The 23,432-nt window shown below is 33.8% G+C and overlaps 1 protein-coding gene across 7 annotated transcripts in view; it reads right to left on the bottom strand.

Moving 5' to 3' along the window:
- Nucleotides 1-23,432, bottom strand: part of LOC127972725 (neurobeachin-like) — a 247,688-nt gene that overhangs the window by 184,335 nt on the left and 39,921 nt on the right. For all 7 annotated transcript variants that reach the window (XM_052576455.1, XM_052576457.1, XM_052576458.1 and 4 more), the window contains exon 2: nt 1,926-2,157. In XM_052576455.1, coding sequence (XP_052432415.1) covers nt 1,926-2,157 — 232 coding nt within the window. The remainder of the gene's footprint in view (nt 1-1,925; nt 2,158-23,432) is intronic.

The raw sequence follows: 23,432 nt of genomic DNA, 5'->3' as shown, positions 1-23,432 counted from the left end.
GTTACACTTTCAGATAAACATAATTTACTATTATTAATCTTTTTTTTCCCTTGTGTGTCTGTGTTTGTATGCGTGCGTGCTTTTGTGCTTGTTAATGCTACCTAGGATAGCAAAACTAAATTTTTTGATATATAAAAAACCCACTTCTATGGTTCACAAACGGCGCAGTTGACTCAGCTCTTTCAATTCAGGTTAAACCCTCTGCAGTCTACTGCGAGGAAGACATGAGAAGTTATGCTAATTAATGCCATTTTACACTTTAATTTTGAGTTTCATCAAGACTGCTGATGAAACCTTCCATAAGGCAATTCACAGCCTCTGCTTCTTAGAGGATTTTGATTGTGAAAAATGGCATTTAATGTATGCAGACAGAGGAACATGTTGCCCATGAATTACAGATGGAATAAATCAAAAAACATTCTTCTTCATTCATAAACGGTAACTAAAATTTAATATTGCTCTAAACTGCCACTCAATCTCATTACCAGACGGTGCAACTAATGAGATTTTTCTCTCGGTTTCTCTTCTGCCTTAGCCTGATGAATTCCACTGCTGAGAAGATTGCAGTTTAATCCACATTTCTTTCACTCACAGCGATTCGTACCGCTCTCAGGCGTAAAAAAAAAATAAATTAACATTTTTGGCACGCGCTGTTCAAAGCTGAGCATTATCTTTGACCTTTTATGCAAAAAATGAAACAACAAGCATGATATAATATGCAATAAGGTTCAAATAAATCTGCTTTTGCAGTTTGATCTAAAATCTTAACCTAAAATACTACACAGGTGAGCTTCACAGCCAGTGATCAACATGCATGCTCATGGTATGGAGATATTGTTGATTCCTACTTCTTTTGGAGTTGAAAAAAGTCATTATTTGCTTGCATTTAAAATGAGAAAGTGAATAAATAAAAATATTGAAAAAAAAAAAAAAAAAAAAAAAAAAATAATATATATATATATATATATATATATATATATATATATATATATATATTTTTTTTTTTTTTTTGTTCAATATTTTTATTTATTCACTTTCTCATTCTAGAAAACTTAAATAAACATTTTTAGATATGAGTGGGTAAATAATGGCAGTTTTTAGCTATGCATTTCAACTGAACTACAAAAGAACAAGGAATCAAAATGTTATCATACCATAAACATGTATTATTTTTTAAAATAAAAAGTATTTGTTTATGTATTTATTTATTTAATTAAATTTGTATTTAAATTGACATATATATATATATATGAATAAATAAAAATATTGAAAAAAAAAAAAAATATATATATATATATATATATATATATATATTTTTTTTTTTTTTTTCAATATTTTTATTTATTCATATATATATATATATATATATATATATATATATATATATATATGTCAATTTAAATACAAATTTAATTAAATAAATAAATACATAAACAAATACTTTTTATTTTAAAAAATAATACATGTTTATGGTATGATTACATTTTGATTCCTTGTTCTTTTGTAGTTCAGTTGAAATGTATAGCTAAGAACTGCCATTATTTACCCACTCATATCTAAAAATGTTATATTGTAAAGTATATTTACATATATCTTTTTCATACAAAGGCAGTTCATGGTGACCACAGCTGTCAAGCTCCAAAAAATAACAAAACACCATCAAGAGAGCACCATAAAAGTAGTTCATATGACTGTCTTCGGAAGCCATATAAAATGAAGAGACTGATATTTAAGTCATTTTTCAGTGACAATCTGCAAAATCTTCTTTCACAAAAAAAGACAGCATGACTGTTCAGACTATTCTGCACATCTTTCATCTCAGAGCTGTTTAAACATTTTCTGAACCATTTACAGAGCTTTGGGGAAATAGAAAGAAATGGATCAATTCCAGAAATCTGGGAGAGGGTCAGGTTGAGACCACTCACCTGCGATCATGTCATCCACAGAGCTCATTTTGAGCAATAGCCTCTGAATGAGGCCGACCTCAGTGCTGGTCTGCAGGTTGCGGACACTCTTGCGCAGGATGGCGGTCAACATGCTCCAGATTTCTGCCTGGCATGTGACTTCACAGTGTTCCAGCAGCTCCAACATGCAGATGATGGCCTCTGCATCCTGGATGATGAAGTTCATCTCCAGGTCAAACTCACCACCAACCAGCTGGAGCAGAAGAGAAAGAAAGAGAAGGGAAAAGGACAAGAAAAAAATAGATTAGACTCACTGTAAGTAACAAGAAAGAGTGCTTTTCTTCTAAAACTTTTAAGTGTTTGTTTGATATCAGACAAACGCAAGTGAACCAACTGTGACGACAAATAGCTTAACTAAACGCTAAGAAACCTTGAAAAAAAAAACAGATGCTTCAACAATCAAATTCTACTAGTCCTCTTCCGGTGATAAACAATAACTATAATCATTTGGGATTTACAAACACCAATCGATATTTGTGTTCCGTGGACTAAGCAAGCATGAAATTGAAGATTTCAAGACTTGTCCCAAGCACATGGGAAGACTTCAGGCACATTCTTCAGAGAGTAGCGAAGCACACATGTGGAAAATAGACCCCAGCTTCTCGAGGCTTATTTTACAACATTATCCAGAGTCCACAACCCTGTCTAACTTGTTGGGAATTCTTGTTGGCAGACAGGAATTAACTCTTGTCACGCCTCGCATCCCATAGATCATTGGTTCTCAACTGGTGGGTTTCAACAAAAATGGTTTGATAGTAGTTCTGATTGTTTGTTGGAGAAAGCAAAGGGAAAAATTTTGCTCATTGAACTCAACAATATTATGCAATAAATGTATCTGGTTATTAAAGCAAGTAAACATGGACAGGATGCATGACATGCCCTCAAAAACTTGTAGAAAACTTAAATAAATATTAAAATATAAACAAAATCATATATATATATATATATATATATATATATATATATATATATATATATATATATATATATATATATATATATATATATATATATTAAAAACAGATAAAACATTTGTGGCAATCAACTCAGTATGTTTTGTAAAGTGAATAATTGGCTTCCAAGTGCATAAAACCATTAAAACTCAAGAAACATCTATAGAAACCAAAGCTGTCAAAGTCCAGAAAGAACAGAACTCTCAGAACCGCTAGTTTAAATGAATTTGCTATTTATTAGTCCTGCTGCTTTGATTTGACTGACAGTCTCTGGTCTACTGTACTCTTTTCGCAACTGAACAGCTTATGGGCGTCATGACAACCACACTTTTTTTTCAGCCTTTATTTCAGGAGTGATTTGCATGGATGTGTTAGAGCTGTACTCTCTAACGGACCAAAACAATATGACGTGAGGCAGTGGAGGAAGTGATAAACAGTGCCTCATCCCTGGAAAAAAATGACAAGCATTTCATTTATGAAAGCGTCCATCAGTCACTTTCCTCAGCCTTTCATAACCTAATGTGTGCATTTCATAACCACATTTCCTAATGTGTGCAATGACTGACAGTAAAGAAGACAGCAGCAACAATTATAGAGCATAGCAATGCACAGCATGTTAAATCAATTATGCTAGCATAAAAAGACAGTTTTTCAAGTTAAGCATGCATTTGATAAAAGCAAACCTCACATAAACACTTTAAAAGGACCGTATTGTAAGAAGAAGCTAGCAGATGACACACAAACTCCTCCTATGTTCTGTACAACAATGCAGCGAATGAGTATTTATTCACCAAAAACAATAGAACAAGGTCTTACTTTAATGCCAGCCTAAATGAATCATTATGACAGGAAGGTATGTAACATCTGTCTGACTACCTAAAAACTAATTAGCGTGAAGAATGAACAGAAAAAAAAAAGTTTATCTTAAGTCTCAGCTGAAAAAACATCTGGCCCTAAAGCCGAACCCTGATGCACACCAGTAACAGTTTTGCTTACTTAAAAGTTTTATGGTGACGGGTTCTCAATAAAAGATAAAAATGGCTAAAAACAAGAAAGTGGAAGTTTGACAGTTAGATAAACTTCACTCTTTAAAGCCCTGGCACAATATATACTACAGTATATACTTTGATTTCAGGACACAATTTTACTCAATATACTGTATATAGTTATTATATGTGACTATTGCATATATTTTAGATATAAAAAAGATCAACATGAGCTACACTGCACATCAATTTAGACATGATCTCCAAATTTAGCCCAGTCTCTTTTGATCAAACATAATTTGCTTTCCAATTTGCAATTAACAATGTCCCACAGTTGTTCAACCAAAAGGCAGTTTCACTGCTTTAATAAGACTAGATTTACTTCTGTTTTAAAGAAAACTCAGCGAAGTGTAACAGCATATCAATGAGACTCTAGAGAGGATTTTATTCCTACAATTGTATTCACAGAATCAAGTACAGAATCATAAAAAGCTAATTCACTTTTAATGGCTAAAATCAATCTTCTAAATAAGTAAAATATCCAATTTTCACTCATCCTTTAAAAGAGTGGGATATTTCTTTCTTCCAGTGCATGCACTGCAGGTTTTGTCACTCCAGCCATTGTGTTTAGTAATTACGATGACTTCAAGATTAATCATAGTGCTTATCAAGACATAAAACAACAGTTTTCTCAAATTAACAGTGCAGTTCTTGTTTTCTGTTATCATTAAATAAGTAAAAATATCATTCAACATCTTCAAGTCATACATCAGTATATAAAGGACGGAAACCTGTGCAGAAGTGTTAGCTTGTCACCAGACAAAGCTTGTCCATTCAACACAGCTTCTCTTTTAATCACAGAGCTCGTCACACTCTCAAGTGAGGTGTTTAATTGCATGCTCAGATCCCGAGAGTAATTTGCATCCATTGTGCGACAAGAGGTAAATGAAGACACAAAATCAAATATTAGACACTCATGGCAAAAGGAAGCGCTCTCTCTCTCATGCCAAACAGGAATTACCCATAGTGAACAGTTAATCTCTGTTAATTTACATTGAGTTTTAGTGTCTAGATTACCAGTGGAGAGTCAATATGCCTCAAAACACTCAACTAAAATATTTTAACACTAATTGAAATATTTTAATTGGCTAGAAGTGCAGAAATATTAGGGACACTGGTGCTTGAACTAACTTAACATCCTCAAATCTAAACCCAGACATTTATATTTAAATAATGAAGTATTTTTTGTATATACATTTTTACAAATATTTTAAAGATGTTCTTTTATGTTGCTGAAAGAAGTCTCTTATGCTAACCAAGGCTGTTTTTATTTTATCAAAAATACTGTAAAAACTGTATTACTGTTAAATATTATTACAATATAAACAATTTGTTATTTGTAATTTTTTTTAACTTTTTTATTTTATTTTACAAAGAAACAATTCTTATCTATTTTTAATATAATATTTGATTTACACTAGTAGTAAATACACCTTTAGCAAGTTTATTTGTGTGAATCTGTTCAACTGTTCATTCAAGTGAATTATTATTATTAATTACTAAACACAAACACACAGACAGTGTAATGATAGTGTTTCACTGACTGGAACTATTATTTTATGTATGCAATGCAATGCAATAGTATGCAATATTGTAAAATGCAAGATTTTTTGTTCTGTTCTCCAATTTTAATATCAAATAAAAAAATTATTTTTACAAATTGTTTTCTGCAAACCACTTGATATATATTCATCACAATGGTCAAAATTCTAAATCAGCATTGCATTTTTATCCATCTCAGATGCATACTGTTGAAAATATTTTATTCAAGCATTTATTTAATCTCTGAATACACAAACCAGCATGTCAGCTTTTCAGGTAGCATACCAGCAAGGTTTGCCTGTTTCTGGAGAGTTATTCTTCACCAGATGTGATCAGACAGTGGCTTTAGGCATACAAAAATTCAACCAGGCTGCAATGTTTGCGCTTTCGCTTTTATCACCTTAAACCAGGCGAAGACACAACCTTCCTGGTATCCCGCTTGACAAATGTATACATGATAAAATAGATAGAGCACCTGCTCTTCCCTGGAGAGATCTCCATTGCTGCCTGCATCCTCCTCTCACCATAACTCTCAGTAAATAGGACATCAGCACTGTTTATTTCCACTGTGTTCATAGCCAGTGAAAGCGTGCATTAGAAAAAAAATGCCTAAAGTCTGATTCGTGCTACTCATAACCATGACAACCAAGCATCTCTGAACCCAAACTAGGGGAGGGGAAGCACAGAGGAAATTTAGATATTTATACATTTCTTTACATCAGAACAATTTTTGTCCTCTTAAAATTACCTACTAGAATTGTTGATCTATAGTAAAGGCCTGTTTACACCAAGGACAGACAATAACGATAAAGAAAAAGGCACAAAAAAAATAATAATATTTTTTGAAGGATTAGAATTAAAATTAAAATTCTATGAATTAGAGAAAGTACAATTTTATAACAACATAATGGAATGATATAGTTGGAATTTGTGCTATTTCAATATGACTGAGCTGCAATTATTTCTATTAATATTTTAAATGTATCTGCCACTTTTTACATTGTGAATCATCAGATCCTCCTGTCCACCCACTCATCACTGGGCATCACAGGGATTCCACTTTGCTCATTTGAATCCTATCTCACTGGTAGGTCTTTTTAGGATGCCCTGGGGAAGGGAGGGGAGGTATCCAAAGCATATCAACTAGTCTTTGGGGTTCCTCAGGGATCTGTTCTAGTACCCCTCTTCTTCTCCATATACACTACATCACTGGGACAAATCATGCAGGCAAAATGGCTTCTCCTACAATTGCTATGCTGAGGACACACAACTCCATCTTTCACTTAAACCAGATGATCCAACGGTAGGAGCATGGACCTCAGGCTGCCTGGCGGACATTTTCGTATGGATGAAAGAATATCATCTACAGCTCAATCTGGCTAAGACTGACCTCCTTGTCTACTATTCCACTCCAAACCTACAGCATGATTTCACCGTCCAGTTAGGTTCATCAACAATTACCAATCAACTTTGGTCATAAATCTTGGTGACCAGCTGACTTTCAAAGACCACATTGCAAAAATTGTTCAATCTTGCAGGTTTGCATTACATAACACCAGAAAGATCAGGCCCTTCCTAACGGAGCATGCTGCACAAATTCTTGTTCAGGCCTTTGTAAATTCTAGGCTGGATTAATGCACTGCTCCTCTAGCTGGACTTCCATAATGCACAATCAAATCTACACAACTGATTCGGAATTCAGTGGCACGACTCAAAAGTACCCAAGTCACACCTCTCTTTACATACCTGCGCTAGCTGCTGGTTGCGGTTCGTATCAAGTTCAAGACATTGATGCTTGCATATAGTCTGAGATCCACTAGAGAGCGACGCACAGAATCACTTTCCAGAACATTCTCGTTGACCGTTCCTGGCTGGGAAAATTATCTTTCAAACCCTATCTGGAAATCTGAATCCCTGACAATTTCAAGTGACAGCTGAAAGCTCATCTCTTTCGTCACTATTTGACTTCAATCTAAAAATATTTTTTACTTTATTTAACCCCTTTTTTCCAGATGATAGACTATGAAAACATTGATAACCATTCAGAATCCACTCGACTGTAAAGAGGCTTAAACATTTAAAGCTGAAAACAACAAAAATGCAGCACACACTTATTTACATTTACAGTAAGTCATTTAGCAGACGCTTTTATCCAAAGCGACCTACAAATGAGGACAATAGAATCAATCAAAAACAACAAGAGAGCAATGATATATAAGTGCTATAACAAGTCTCAGTTAGCTTAAATGCAGTACACGTAACAAGGGCTTTTAAATAATATAATAAAGAAACAAAAACATCTAGAATAGAAAAAGAATAGAGCAAGCTAGTGATAGAGGTCTTTTATATAATTGTATAATAAATGAAAAGAAAATAGAATACAAAAATATTAGAAAGGTAGTTTGAATAGTTTTTTTTTTTTTTTTAAGAATAGAATAAGAATAGTGAGTGCTTAAGTTAGAGGGTCAAATAAAGATGGAAGAGATGCATTTTAAGCTGATTCTTGAAGATGGCTAAGGACTCAGGCTGCTCGGATTGAGTTGGGCAGTTCATTCCACCAGGAGGAACATTTAATTTAAAAGTCCCTTAAAGTGACTTTGTGCTTCTCTGGGATGGCACAATCAAGCGACATTCACTTGCAGAATGCAAGATTATAATAAACCGTTTTGGAACAGACTGTTCCTTAAGGACATGTGCATATAGTGCAGATTTGATGTGTATGACTTTTGATTGTAGACTTTGGTATCTTGGTATTTTGCAGCAAATATCGAAACATTAATATTTGATTTCATTTCTTTTGAAGCTCTAGAGGAGAAAACTCTGCAAAGCAGGACACTTCAGCAAGAGTCTCCATTCGCTCTCCATTTAATTCCATCGAAAGAGATGAGATATTAAAGAGGTCTCGTTTGTGATTTTTCTCTCCTGCGGGAGAGCGCATATGGAACTGGCTGGCTGCCATAGAAGGAACTGATTAGAGCGCTTCTGATCATTGTGTTTGCTAATCATAAACTCCTGGCTCTAGTCACGTCTGCTGTGCCAGGCCTCAAGATTCTTTAAATATCAGCTCCTGAGTGGATCGTTTCGTAGGCTATGGTCAATGCTGTTAAGTTAACAGTCATGAACTCCTATGAACATTTCATGAACCTGTCTCTGATATATTATGCATGCAAATGAACATTTGTTACTGATCGGAGATACTTAATGCTGCTTAATGGGCAATCTTTATAATGCAGTGGTCATTTTTAATGGCTATTTATAGGTGTGTAAATGCTGACGCTGCCTGTGAAATTGCATATCAGCTGATTCATTTGCAGATAAATTGAGGCCATGACATCCATTTTCACTTTCAAGCTCAGACTAAACACATCCATGATGTTTTAGTGTTCCTGAGACAATTAAAAGGATAGGTAAAAATCATATACTGTACTACTAACCCTCAAACCTCAGATTATTTTCAAACCTGAAGTTATTGAAGTGTATTACACTGTATGTTTGAATAAATAAATATAAACTTGGTGAGCATAAGAGATTCCTTTCAAAATAATCCATCAACTCCAAATGTTTGAATTAACATCTCCCGGATTTCATAAAAAAATCGTAATTTGTGTTCTGAAGATGAACAAACTTCATTGGAACGACATGAGGTTGAGTAATTAATTTTTGGGTGAACTATCCCTTTAAATCCCAGCCAGTTCAGTCTGGCATGTGTGCCGTCACCGTTTCCAATTGTCACTGCAGTCCTCGTCCTCCTGTCATTTTCCCGTTGCTTTGACATTAGATCTCAAGTCTTATGATTACAGTGAACCTAAACATAGGTCTGAAGACTGCAAGATAATTGTTCTCTAAAATGAGAAAAGCAGGAAGCATTTCAGAGAAAGGATTGCTGGCAGTTTGACGTGAGGGGTTTGTTGGGGTTCTTCTGAAGCTGTCGTCTGTGTGACTGTGGGAAAATAATGTTATATATTTGTACAATGCTATATATTTGTACAGTAGTAATATCCCCACCATAAAGGAAACTATGCAAATATGTAATATATTAATGTGTAATAATATATCTAAGAACATTAAAAGAGGGCAAATCAAAATTAGTAGTTAAAAGCACATGATTAGCTAGATGCCACATATTAAAAAGCATTAGTAAATTACTTGTGCTGCTGACTGATTAAATACTGATTTCCTGTTAATATAAATAATATAAAAATGTAAAATATCTCTATTTTGTTAACATATATGTCCACATATTACAGATATTTAATAAGCTTATGAAAAAAAAAGATCAGCCATTTATATGGCAAATGTATTACTTTATGCAAATGTCATGTTCAAAAATATTCACAGCTTATCCTCCTGTGACTTAGCTTATCAGATCATAGACAGGTTATGCTCGCAATGCTATCAGCAAAAGCTCTCCAACTTCCATTGAGTCTGGAAGCAATCTGCAGACAACATGTAGACTTTAAAGGACATACTGCATGTTTGTGGATCCATGTTTTCGAAGCCAATGCATGATTTGCATGCCAATTTAATGTTTTCATTTCGCCAAAAGCTACATTGAAGTGTCTGGGTATGTTGTCACGGCAACTGCTTTTGTGTACAGAAGAGCTAGCTGTGCACCATTACATATCGCTGGTGGCTTATGACACATTCATTGTAGCATGTGTTCTTGGGGAACAGTGTTTGATTACTACATTGTAAAAGCTGTAAGGTACTACAAACTGAATGGCTGGAAAAGAAAGTACAGTATAAGGAGTTTTCACAGATATTCATCGGTTTGAAAGAGCAGTTTATTTATATAAAAATCTGCTTGTTTAGAAATCTGAATGCTAAAATTGATGCATTCTCATTTTAGAAGAAAAAAATGCAGATACCTGAACAAATATTTTTAGTTGGATGACGTTTTGAGTAATACGTTTTAGTTGCAAACTGAATTGCAAGTTTGATTGCTCATCAACTATTTGATTGGTTGACTAACGGCTTTGTATTTTTAGCTACAGTGTGTTGTTTTAGCTGTTTTTACCTTAGAAAAGTTGCATCTTTAAAGCAGCACCACTACTGGGTCAGTCATTTCTTTTTCCCTTATTCATCTATATTTTATCCTTACATCTCACTATGACAGCCTTGGTTGCACTTTATGCAGTTATTAATTCAGCATTTACCAAATGTGCACTAAAACTAAACAGTATCTGAAGTCCACCTCACAGAATCAATGTGGCCTTTATATGAGCTATTTAAAAAGTCTGATCATTTAAGCAACGCCCATAAAACTCAAATGTTGAGTGGTAAATTTCTTGACCATAATATTTAATTACCACTTAATTTTTACTTCAAGTACCAATTCAGTGGATTCTAGACTGAACAGTTCTACCTAATTTCCTCCCTCAGTGTTCCTAGCTATTTTTGGAGAGAAATGGAACCAATAAACTAACTTCCCATTGCCATTGTGTTTCAAGAAAGGCTTCCCCAACAAATATAAAAATGTTGGGGAAACTGACTTACCCTCAGGGAATCCAAGATATAGTGATGTAATGCTGAATTCCCCCAAATTTGTTCAGACGAAGAAACAAACTCATTCACATCAGCAAGTAGCAGTGTTGTAGAGTGACAAAATGACATTTTTATGCCATAATATTGCTCATGGAGATTTCTAGCACTGCAAAGCCCAGCTCATTCAAATGAATCAGATCGTATAAAAGAACCAAATCAAAATAGAAATGCACTGACTTAAGTCGATACACTTTGCTGGTGAAACAAAGTTTTGTGAACCACCTAGATTTTCCTCTCAACTTTAGAATTAAAAGACTCACATGGTTTTAGCACAAATGAATCAAATTCCTATACAAAGATTCAGTGTAAACGAGTGTATGTGTTGTTTATTTGATTTGTTTATTTGCCATCAACCATCAAGATTTTTTTTTTGTTTCATATAAATATTCAGTTTATAAGTGCTTTCCATAACATACTATGAAAAATGGTTGTGCCATTTTATTTTAGATGCATTAAATCTTTATGTTGTTCACTGCTGTCACTCTAACTGAAATATTGATTCATCCAAAAATACTCATTGTTTTTATACCAGAAAAATAGCTCTAATATTAAATTATTGGCTGTATTAACACTGAATTATGAAAAACTTGAGAAATGAGACATTACTCATTTCACCTTTGGTTTTTAACATATAACCACAGCAAAATGAAATACAATTTAATAACTGAGTGGGATAAAGAACATCAAAACTCCAATTACTAATGAATGCTGTTTTTCAGTATTTGCAAATCGGAAAAGAAAGAATGAGAGTGGCATACACCGCAAAGCACACAAGACACACCATGACACAAACTCTCTGGAGATTGGAGAAAAGACTCAGACGGGAGAATTCTGCCTGCAGCATTTTCTCTCTCTTCTACCTTTGAACTGTCAAAATGTCACAACTATAAAGGTCAATGGAAAAGACAGATGAGGAAGGAAAGAGATCAGATACACAAATTAGTTTACTGTTCCCTCTGCCCCATTCATTCTGGTTAGCTCTCTGCGTGTCACACATCAGGTCCTGTGAGCTAACTGTCAGATCAGCTCTGTATGAAGAGTCCTGGTGGAGTTCTGCTGGGGATAGTTGATGTAACTCAGCAGTAAGAAAACACTTGGGAATTTGTATCACATTTCAAAGAAAACAGTTTTTATGTGGTGGAAAAGTGACTGTCTTTGATATCCTATCATGTTTCTTTGCTGTAAAAGCATTGATCAAATGTTTTGCGAACATCTTATAACAAAAAAAAGGAAACATTTAAAAAACTGGTATATCTTTATCAATATATTGAATCACTTTCAAGTCCTCCAAGATTTTGTTTGATTTGCTTGTTTCTTGTTTGTTTGTGAGGTTGTTGTTTTTTCTTTCTTCATTGGAATAGATTTGATGTAACAATGGATCCTCTGCAGTGAATGGGTGCCGTCAGACTGAAAGGCCAAACAGCTAATAAAATCATCACAATAATCCACAAGTAATTCACTCGATTCCAGCCCATCAATTAATGTCTTGTGAAGTGAAAGGCTGGAAAAATAGCTCATAATTCATATTAACAAATAAAATAATATTTTGTTAAATTTTATATATGCTCTCTACATTTGTTTGTTTATATATGCTCTCTCCTTCTGACGGCACCCATTCACTGCAGGATTAATTGGTGAGTAAGTGATGAAATTTAGTAAAGCTAACTTCCTCCAAATCAAACTCATCTTACAGGTATGATATAACAGTAAAATATTACTGAAAAATAATAATTTGCTGCAAGAAAATAAGATTTTAACAAGTGGGCTTTTGCAGAAAATGAAAGTAGAAAACATATAAAAGAGAAAATATTTAAAAGTACAAAATATCAAGGACGATTGCTCACAAAACAAGTTCATGAAAGATGCCTCCAAAGCGTGTGATGTCGCCAGTCAGTAATAGTGCTCAGTAAATTAAATTCATGAAACCAGACGTTCCTTTGTGCGAACCTTCACAAAGCGCATTCCTTTGAATGTGTTATCTTCAAATCCCTCATTGATTCTGCTGCTGACAGCACATAAGTTTTAAATTGAACGCTTTCTGACTCATCGCTCATCATTTGTGGCCAGTCATCAGGTCCTGCACATGAATTCTAGTGGTCTGCATTTCCTATCCTGCTTAGTGCTGAACACATTAGCCTAAGCATTATTACAGCTTGACTGCATTTCATAAAGAAACTCAGCATGATATGAATGAGTGAGACTGCACACTTTTATGGAGTTGTTTGTGGAGAAAGATTAAACCGTGCGCATGAAGTAATTCTGTGCGTAGCTGTAATCACAGACTCGCACAAGCACACAAATTTAGTCTCACACAGTTGGACGCAGGAAGGGAAAGACAAAAGACAAAAAGCCACTAAAGCCACGAAGAGTAATTGCTGGCAGAATAAAAATAAATTAATAATAAATGACATCACAACTCACACAGAGCAAGATTTATGGAACAAAAATATATTAAAAACAATAGGTTGTTCATTTAATTCAATATATTTTTAAAAATAATAATAATATGCTAATGTCATGAATCACATAGAGCAGGCTTTATGTAAAAAAAAAAGTATTAAAAACAATAGTTGTTCATTTAATTCTTTACTTTTTACTTTTTTTTAAGCAAATTACTAATAATTCAGAGATAAGGAATCTTCCAACAAATACATTAATAAAAAAAAATAAATGTAAAATGTTTGAAAAAACAAACAACTATTTTAATATTTTAATATGAAGAGGAAGCCAGATATGACAAAAATACTGCAATTACTTTTCTGAAAAGCAAAAAAAAAAAAATAATAATAATAATAATAATTAATATTGAATTCCAAAATAAGTCATTTTCCTTGTCAAACCTCAATACATAAATAAATCATTTTAATTTTATGGGGGGAAAAATTATAATAACTTAATGATAAAATTCATCTTGATCTGAACAGCAAAAAAAATTCATTGAAGTGTCAATTAACTGGATAAATTGCTTACTGAAAAACTAAAAAAACAAAAATGTTTATTGAATTTAAAATGTAACTCAAATTAGGAATTTTCTTTGCCAAACAACAACAAATAAATTTCAAAATTTTTTTTTATGAGTACATTATGTTGGCATTTCATTTTTTTTTATTAAAAATAAAATTAATATCTAAAGAGATTTAGAGATTTATTTATCAAACACAATTAGCTGCTTAGGTGCTTATTTCTAGCCCCGTCTCTACTATTCCTTTCAATTAGAATGGAAAGGCCAAAGAAAATAAATAAATAAAATTAAGTAATAATTCATTGTCAGCTGGCATCAAGACCTGTGTCTGGGGAACACAACATTAGAAGCATCAGCACATATATCCAGGGACATCAAGATGAACCCAAATCACCTCATTTATCTCATTTCATGAAACAATATTCATACACCCAAATTCCATGGGATGTCGATCCGCTCCATGGGTTTTCTATATACCTCCGCTATCCGTCGAACAGCAATGAAGTGGTTCTCTGAGATGATTCCGACAGCGCAATTATTTTGATCAAACAGCAAATTATCTCATATGTGCCGAGCTCTCGGTGGCACCACGGGGCTGTTTCTGTCTTATCAGAGAGGAAGAGAGCAGGTATGTGTCATGCTGTGAATGCCAATGCAGGAGGAAGGAAAGGAAGGAAGGATGAGGGGGAAAAACTTCCTGGCAGAGGATAAGGAGGTGCTCTTTGTTAGCCTGAGAGAGGTGGAAAATGAGATGAAACATCAATGTGAATTTGTAGACACGTAATTATTTGAAATGTGGAATAACAAGGAGCTAACGGACACCTTCACAAAGGTCAAAGACATTTTATATTGAGAGACAAATGTGTGACCTGAGGCCAAGGGCAAAAGTGTCACTGATCTCCACAAATGCAAAAGGTATATACATACAGACATTTACGATTAATTCAAGCACTTTACGGTTACCAAATAACAGGATTTTACTGTAGCATTTTAACATTATTTTCCCATTAATGAATGGAAAATACACTAAAAAAAGAACAGGAAATAAGCATCACAGCTCAATGTTTTGGATAAATTAAATATCTAAATCTGTTTAGACATTTTTGTTTCTGCTTCAGACTAAAAAATGTAAATGTTTTAGATGTTGTTGCAGTAGTTTTAATCTATCAATAAATGAATAAATTAATTAAATGTGTGTATTTATTTATTGTTTTATAGTTTTTTGTTTGTTTGACAATGAAATGTTAAATATTACATACCTTTTTGTTTGTTTTTTGATTATGTTTTGCTACATAATCATATATTATAGTATTTATATATGTGGGGGTTATTATTACTATTGCAGAAACTTTAGTTTCTATAAATGTTAATACATCTGGCTTGCTCTTCAGATTAAAATATATTTTTGTTAGATATAAAATGTAATAAAATATTATACAAATATATTTTATAGAATTTATTTATTTATTGTGCTTTGTCAAGAAAAAAAAAAACATTGTTCTATAAGTAAATTAAATAATGTGTGTGTGTGTGTGTGTGTGTGTGTGTGTTTTCCTTTGACATATACTGTATGTGTATAAACGACTAAGAGCTAATAGACACCTTCACAAAGGTCAAAGACATTTTATACTGACAGACAAATGCGTTACGAGGTCACAAATCCAGAGCTTCCAGAATAAAAACAGAAACAAGATTGGAAGGTGATAGTCTGATTATGAATGATTTATAACAAAACATCTCTTTCTGTGCATCTATTTATCATGTCAAGCTTTGCATGGAAGCCAAGAAGCAAATACACAACATACAAACCTAGAGAAAACATAGCGGTGCTTTTCCATTTGATATGACTGATAAAAGAGAAGGCAGACACCTGCAGCAGCCTGGTGAGTTCAGCTGACAGACTTCAGCACTACGGACAGCTCAGCTCCCCAAACCTGCCAATGCCTGCAAATCCCACCCAAATCAAACGCACCACATGTACTCTATTTACCCCATCTGCTGTTTGTTGCTTGAATTTACCCCTAGCTGCTGTAGGCCACTCACAGACTACACAGGCAACTTGTGCAGTCTGGAATCATAATCAAGCTGAGAAAGGCAAAACATAATTGGATGAAGTATGTCTGTCTCCATTGCCACACTTTCAGAGAAATCTAAAATATCTATCTATCTATCTATCTATCTATCTATCTATCTATCTATCTATCTATCTATCTATCTATCTATCTATCTATTTTCTATTTTAATATATTTTAAAGTATAATGTATAACTGTGATGGAAAGCTGAATTTTAAGTAACTATTTCTCCAGTCTTAAGTGTCACATGATCCTTCAGTCCTTCGGAAATCATTGTAATTTGCTGATTTATTGTTGAATTCATTTCACAAGATGTATTTTATTAATTACATATCTGAATGGCTGTGTGTAAATATTTATAAATAAATATGTATAAATATATATTGTATTTCGCAATATGTTTTATTTATTTATAGTCAAATATTTTATAAATAAAATAAAAATATAAAAAAAAAATAGTATTACAATATTGTTCACTGTATGGCTGTGTGTGAATTTTTACTAGCTCCATAAATAAATACTGCTGCTCAAATATACAAAATAAATAAATATATATGTACACACACCTTTTTACAAATATACATTACAAATATTATAAATACTGTTTCACTATATATTTTTATTTTGCTTATAACATATTTGACCGGCAGTGTTTATTTATGGAGCTAGTAAAAATGCATGGGAAGCAATTATTCTATTGTCTTCATGTAGCATATAGGCACATATAGAAAAATTTGTCAATACCATCTGCAACCATAAATTGTGGGAGGATTTTATTATGAAAAAAATGAACCCCTTTCTTTCAGATTTTCACAGAAAAACTGCTGAACACAAACTCTACTGTCCATGGCACGTCTCCAAGTCTAAAATGATTTGGTGAAAGAAAACAAGAGAGAGGTGCATGCTTCTGTTAAATGGATTTCAGAGCAAGCGGAGCTTGTTTGCTGTACAGAATCAGTTTCCAGAGCCTTGTCATTTGTTGATGTCTTCTATCAATAACACCTGTTTAACTGAGTTGCAAAGTGGAACAATGGCAGCACAACTGATAGCTGACTACTGCTGTTCAGCCATGGCTTATATTTTAAAATGTCTCTGGTTGAGACTCCTTTGTTTATACCACATCTATTCTGCTGGCCAGTAAGCACTAAACAGTGCCAAGCAGGCATCAGAGAGCTCTTGAGGCAAGTGAGCATACAGGAGAAAATAAAACGGCAATATAGCAGGAAATAAATGACAGGACAAAACAGAAAAAGTGAGATGAAGAAGAGAGTACTCTGACTCTTGCTTGACAAACAAGCTGTGATTCCTGTCGCTATGACAGCAGGTCACTTCATTCACATTGCATGTATATCCATCTGACTGCACATAATTGCCTTGGGTCATCATACGGACATGCTTCTTTATGACTCGACATGACCCTCACTGATGAGTGAACATCCAGAAAAAATAATAATAATCCAAACTTCTTGAAAAGGAAATTATTAGGATTGGATTCATTCTCTTTGACTTGTGCACTGATGAAACTGGCTTCTCATTTTGAAATATATAATGTAATCTTGGTCACGTATTTTGCTTGTATGTGATTTATTATACAAAAATAATAAACCTATAAAAATATAATAAGGAGAATCACGGCAATACAAATTAAACTGGTAAAATATGTATGTTATTAAAATGAAAAAAAAAGTGACTAAAAACCTGTTATTCAGCAACTGTAGATTACATACATACATATTTATACTGTATATACACACACACACATATATATATATATATATATATATATATATATAAATATATACTATAATGTAAAATGTAACAATTTACAAATGAACAATTTACAGTAAATTACAATACAAATGTAAAATAAAATGCTGTAAAATTGCTTTACAATATATTGCAAAAATATTTTAACTAATATTCATATAAAATCAATAAAAAATATACAGTATAAACAATTTTTTGTATGACCGATTATAAAATAAAAAAGTGTCTATAATAATATAAGGAGAGTCAGACCATATATATATATATATATATATATATATATATATATATATATATATATATATATATATATATTGTTTTATTATTATTATTATTATTTATGCCTAAAATTAAACATCTCCTAACAATTGAAAAAAATAGAAAGCTAAACTCACAAGACTTTAACTGATATATATATACATACAGTGGCACGTTGGAAGGGTAAAGTATGAGTTCTCTTTGTAAATATAAATTATTTTTGCACTTTCATTTGGTGCTGCTGAAATAATACACTTCCACTTTTCACTTTAAGCAAGCCTGTAAAAGTAATCTCTTAAACCTCCAAAAAAAAAAAAACTCTTCGTTTTATGAATTCACTCATATCCAAAAGGTTTTTTTGTAGCTGTAATGGAAAGGTTAAAGAGCTCTGAAGCCATCTGTGGAGATCAGAAAAGAACAGCTCCTGTGTGGAAGAGAAGGGACATCTAAGCACGTGAGAGGGGAAGCTGGCTGTGCGAGGAAACGAGCGAGTGCTCCAATATGACACAGCTCCAGACATTAGCATATGTTCACCAAGAGCCAGTCAGTTTGACAAGAGATGTGCGGGTGTATGTGTGTGTGTGTGTGTGTGTGTGTGTGTGTGGAGAGAGACTGCTTTAGGCTAGGCCAGTCACATTCACTTTATCAGTATGGCTGATGACAAGAAGGTAGCAGACATAGTGCATTGCATTCTATGACTGAACTGCATTCTGCTATACATTCATTGTAGCTAAAATAACATCTGCAACACTTTTGTGAATTGGCAATTGACAGTAAACTGCTCTGAAGCAACTGAAACAGGTTGGCAGATTGATCTCAATTAAACTCTTTTAAACTTAACTGCTATAATCTTTAATGTACAACATGATCTGTTTAGTGATTAGTGATGTAAGGAGATCATGCAGCATACATTGTGTCTGTGCCTTCAATTCCTTGCACTTCCAGTCGAACATGCAGAGTGATCCAGAATTAAAATCCATCTGTTTTTATGACGGATGTCAAATGCCTTTCACTTTCTAATGGCTAATTAAGTCCTTTCACAGTTGTCGCAATGCATTAACCTTATTAAGTTCTGAGTTCTGAGGCCAATTAAATTAGTCACAGGAATGTGGAGAACATGGAGAACTGGCTCATGGCCAAACTGAGAGGTTTTGAGGACAGATGTGGGACACCAGGTCAACGGCAGTAGTAGTTCATTTAAAGTCACAGAATATACTGTCCTGTACTGAACATTTCCAGTACAGCTTCACCAGATCTTTGATGCAAAAACACTTGACAATATTTAATTATCATATTGACTCACCATTATCTTTATTTTAATGAAAACACTAATAGTATCTTGCTATAGAATATGCTATAGAAAATAACAGATGAACAGATTTGGTGTAGGATTTACTTTGACATTTTTTTCACTCAGAAATTGATAATACATTTCACAAAGAATTACAAAAAAGGCAAGTAACACACATTCAATTTAACACGAGCTTTGGAAGTAGAAGGACTTCCAATAATCTTTGTTTTATTTAAAATCATTTTTCTTACATTGAATGCTATAGAAAATGTATATGCTACAGAAAAGAATAAGAATGTTAAATTTCCTCTTCTCCATAGCAAAAAAGCAAACTGCCAGGTTTCACAATGATGCCAAAGCACCGTATCTTATTGCATATTCCAAGTGATAATACTAATTCTCAAGACCAATTCTCAACAACGATATGATTTACAGAGAGAGATATTAAGCGATATATAATCTCATTTAGGAAAAAATTTGTAAGTGTGATATTAAGATATCAAGATGTGAGAAAAAGTGTGATATATAAAAATATTATAAAAACCAATTTTCTAATAATTCAAATAAATTACAAATAAATTTTGGTACAGCATTTGGTCAATAATAAGCAATTTTTTCCTAAATGTTCATAAGTTGTATGAATTGCTTGGTTCTTTCATGCTTCTTTGCGTCATTTTTGGAGCTCAACAGCCTTCATTCACTTCTACTGTATTCAACAAAGACAGGAAAAAATAAATCCCACAAAACAGCTTCTTTTGTGTTACATAAGAATGAAAGCCACAGGGGTATGCAATAACATGAGGGTAAGTAAATGATAACAATTTCCATTTTTATTCAGCTCTTTTCCATACAACAATTGACTGTAATCAAGTCTGTCAAGCTCCAGAAAGAATAATAATATTAATAAAAAAACATCACTAATGGAAAAAAAAAAGTTAAGTGAAGTTCTTCTTTTGTGTTCCACAGAGAAAAAAAACATACAGGATTGAGTAACAATATAATGGTGAGTAAATGACTTTTTTATTATTATTTTAGGTGAACCACTTATTTTATTTTACTATGTTTTTGTTTAGCTGATGTTCTTTTCTAAACAGCTTACACTACTCTTACTGCAGGGGCAACTCCCAATGGAGCAACCAGGGGTTTAGTGTCCCGCTCAGTGATAGTTCATGGATCACACCGGCTCTTTAACCACCAGTCTCCAGCACACACACTCACACACCCGCGCATAACAAATGTGGGCTGCGATAGGTGGCTAAAAACCAAAGAACCCCCATGAGGTTTACCACAAGCCCACTGCAATGCGGGCAAACACATCATGTGTGTGTGTGTGTGTGTGTTTGGGAAGTAATGGAGAGAGTGGAGAAAAGAAGGAACAAACAGAACAACAGTGACTGAGAGAGTGTGTAAATCGTTTTTCAGCACACGACTGGCTGGATTCAGAGTCCCTCAGTGCCACTGCGACACACTTTATAGCAGGTATGAGACGGCGTTAGTATGCAGGTCACACACGCTTCTGAAGTAGAGAGTGGTCCTGCAGTACACACACATACACACACATTTCAGCCCAGTGAGTATGGCCTTTACACACCTGTGTTTATGAAAGTGCAAAGCTTCTAAGTCAGAAATGCAGTGTATTTACAACTCGGATGCTAAAAGCAGGTATTAAAGGAGCAGATTTTCACCATATGTCATTAGGATGTTCTGAGCCATAAATGTCATGTGACTCATCGCTCTAGAGCTGCAGGATAATGAACATATACCCTGTGTTCCGATGTGTCTATAGTGGGTGAAAAACAGTATGCGAATAGAGTAGTATACCCAAATTCAAATTCATACTGAAGCGCACATCTCATGGACACTTTACTATCCCATGAGGCAACGGGACAGGATTTGTAAAGAGCAGTGAAACCATGTAACTGATGCTGTAGCAACAGTCTCAATGCCTTCATTAGCAACTATCCGAAGATGTGATGTCAAAGGCTCTACAAAACAAATCAGACACTGGTGAACTATGTATAGTAATGAAATATTTGGTCTTCAAAAAAACTAAAAATTGAGACAATTTTTGAATAAAAAAATGCAGTGATGACATAATTATGCATGCCCCTAATAAAAGTACCAACGTTTTTGAGATTTGATAAAGTAATAACTCATAAAATGATAGTTATACTAATACTTTTTTTTTCTTCTCAATGAAAGACACATCAATATCATCTAATTAAAACTGGCTCAAAACTTTTAATATAAATATTCAAAACTTGAAAAATAAAAAGTTTTTACACATACATTTAAAATGACAATTTCAGATTAACGCAGCTTCTTTCACATTTCAGTTTTTCAGCAGTTTTTTTATTTAAATATCACTGAGATACTACTATTGTTTTTATTAATGGTACCCAAGGTTTTTGCGATTTGACAAAGAAATAGCCCATAAAATGAAAGTTAAATTAAAGACAGATAACTATAACATGGCTCAAATGTTTTAATAGAAGTTAACAGAAAACATTTTGGGCTCAGTGTTTGTAAACAAAACTAAAAGCAAAAGAGAAATATTCAGTGTTAATAAAATACAATTAAAAGAATAATTAAATTAATCATATTTAGTGTTTTTTTTTTAAATGTTTTAAGAAAATTATAGAAATGCCTCTTAGATAAGAAACATACAGCACACTTAACATATTACACATTTAAAATACTGTCAAAGTGAGAAGAGTAAAAAAAAAAAAAATAATTATTCTATTTGTCTACAGACTGGTGGATTATGACTTTGTCATTACGTACTTAACCTAAAAAAAATACATATATATTATAATTAATATATTAAATTATAGCCATATATTATTGTGGCGAGTGGGGTGGGGCCGAGGGATGTGGGAACAAGGAGTGAGGCCGGCGGAATGTTTGGGAAATCAGCGACACCTGCGACCCACCACCGGTCTCGAGTCCCACGTAGGAGATGAAGGATATAAAACTGGAGCGACGATAGTGAAGGACGAGAGAGGACCAGGCCTGGGCTTTTAGTTGTGTTTTGGTTTATATTTGAGCGCATCAGTCATCCGTGAGGGGCTGGTGCACGGTTTTGTGTTTATTTTAGATTATTAAAGTTTTGTTTTGATTGTGCGCCGTTTCCCGCCTCCTTCTTCCCGATGAATATGAAGGTTTTATTATTACAATTATTCATACCGAACCTACGTCTTTGATGCAGCGCCTTGGTCCTTGCAGTTCCAAGTTTTCTGCAGCTGCCAATTAGCAGATGTTCTTATCCAAGTGACACACAACAGGCATGCAGCAGGAGCAAGTATTAAAGACACTCAACATGCCCAAGAGCACTGACTCAGTCGGATCTAAACCAAGAACCCTTGGCTTCTTAGTCAAGTATCCAAAACTGCTCAGTTACTCATAGTCTATCCAAATGTTCCCTGTCCCCGCTGGGATATCTTGGCTGTCTCCTTCAAGCTTCCACTTCATCCTTCGCAGATCCAAGCCAGTGGCACAGAGTGCCGTAAAGCCAATATAATCCCACTTATCTTTGATGTCATCTCTAGTTACAGGCCTCATCAAGAGCATTGCACTGCACGCTTCACCAACAGCAGATGAACAGCAAGAGGCGAGAGGTTTTTAAAGAGATATTCCTCAAGTTTCAGAAATAGGTTTTGATTGTGTTCCAGTTGGGAGGGATTTAGAAAGTCTTAAGCTCCTAGCAAAAAGGAACCAGATAGCTTTTAAAAATCATTAAGGGTTACAATTTGAAAAACTCAGAGATAAGCATTCATTGCGGCAGTATTTTTTTAGAAATAATGCGGAATCGATGATATCTTTTTCTTCAGTTAAAAATGTAACACCATGAAAGTGAAAAATGATTCCACAGGCGATTGAGTCTGGAAAAGTAATAAAGTGGTTCAAAGCGCTAAAAAAAAATCTTCCATTATCACCATGGATGGTCTGATCAATACTACAAATGATGCAGTCAACAATGAAACCAAAGAAAAGCTTGTCACATTTGGATGGAATGCGAAAGCAGATTATTTT

Source organism: Carassius gibelio, chromosome B15 (genome assembly GCF_023724105.1).
Source record: "Carassius gibelio isolate Cgi1373 ecotype wild population from Czech Republic chromosome B15, carGib1.2-hapl.c, whole genome shotgun sequence".
Taxonomy (NCBI): Eukaryota; Metazoa; Chordata; class Actinopteri; order Cypriniformes; family Cyprinidae; genus Carassius; species Carassius gibelio.
The sequence above is the reverse complement of the archived record's forward strand: the minus strand, read 5'-3'. Positions and strand labels throughout refer to the sequence as shown.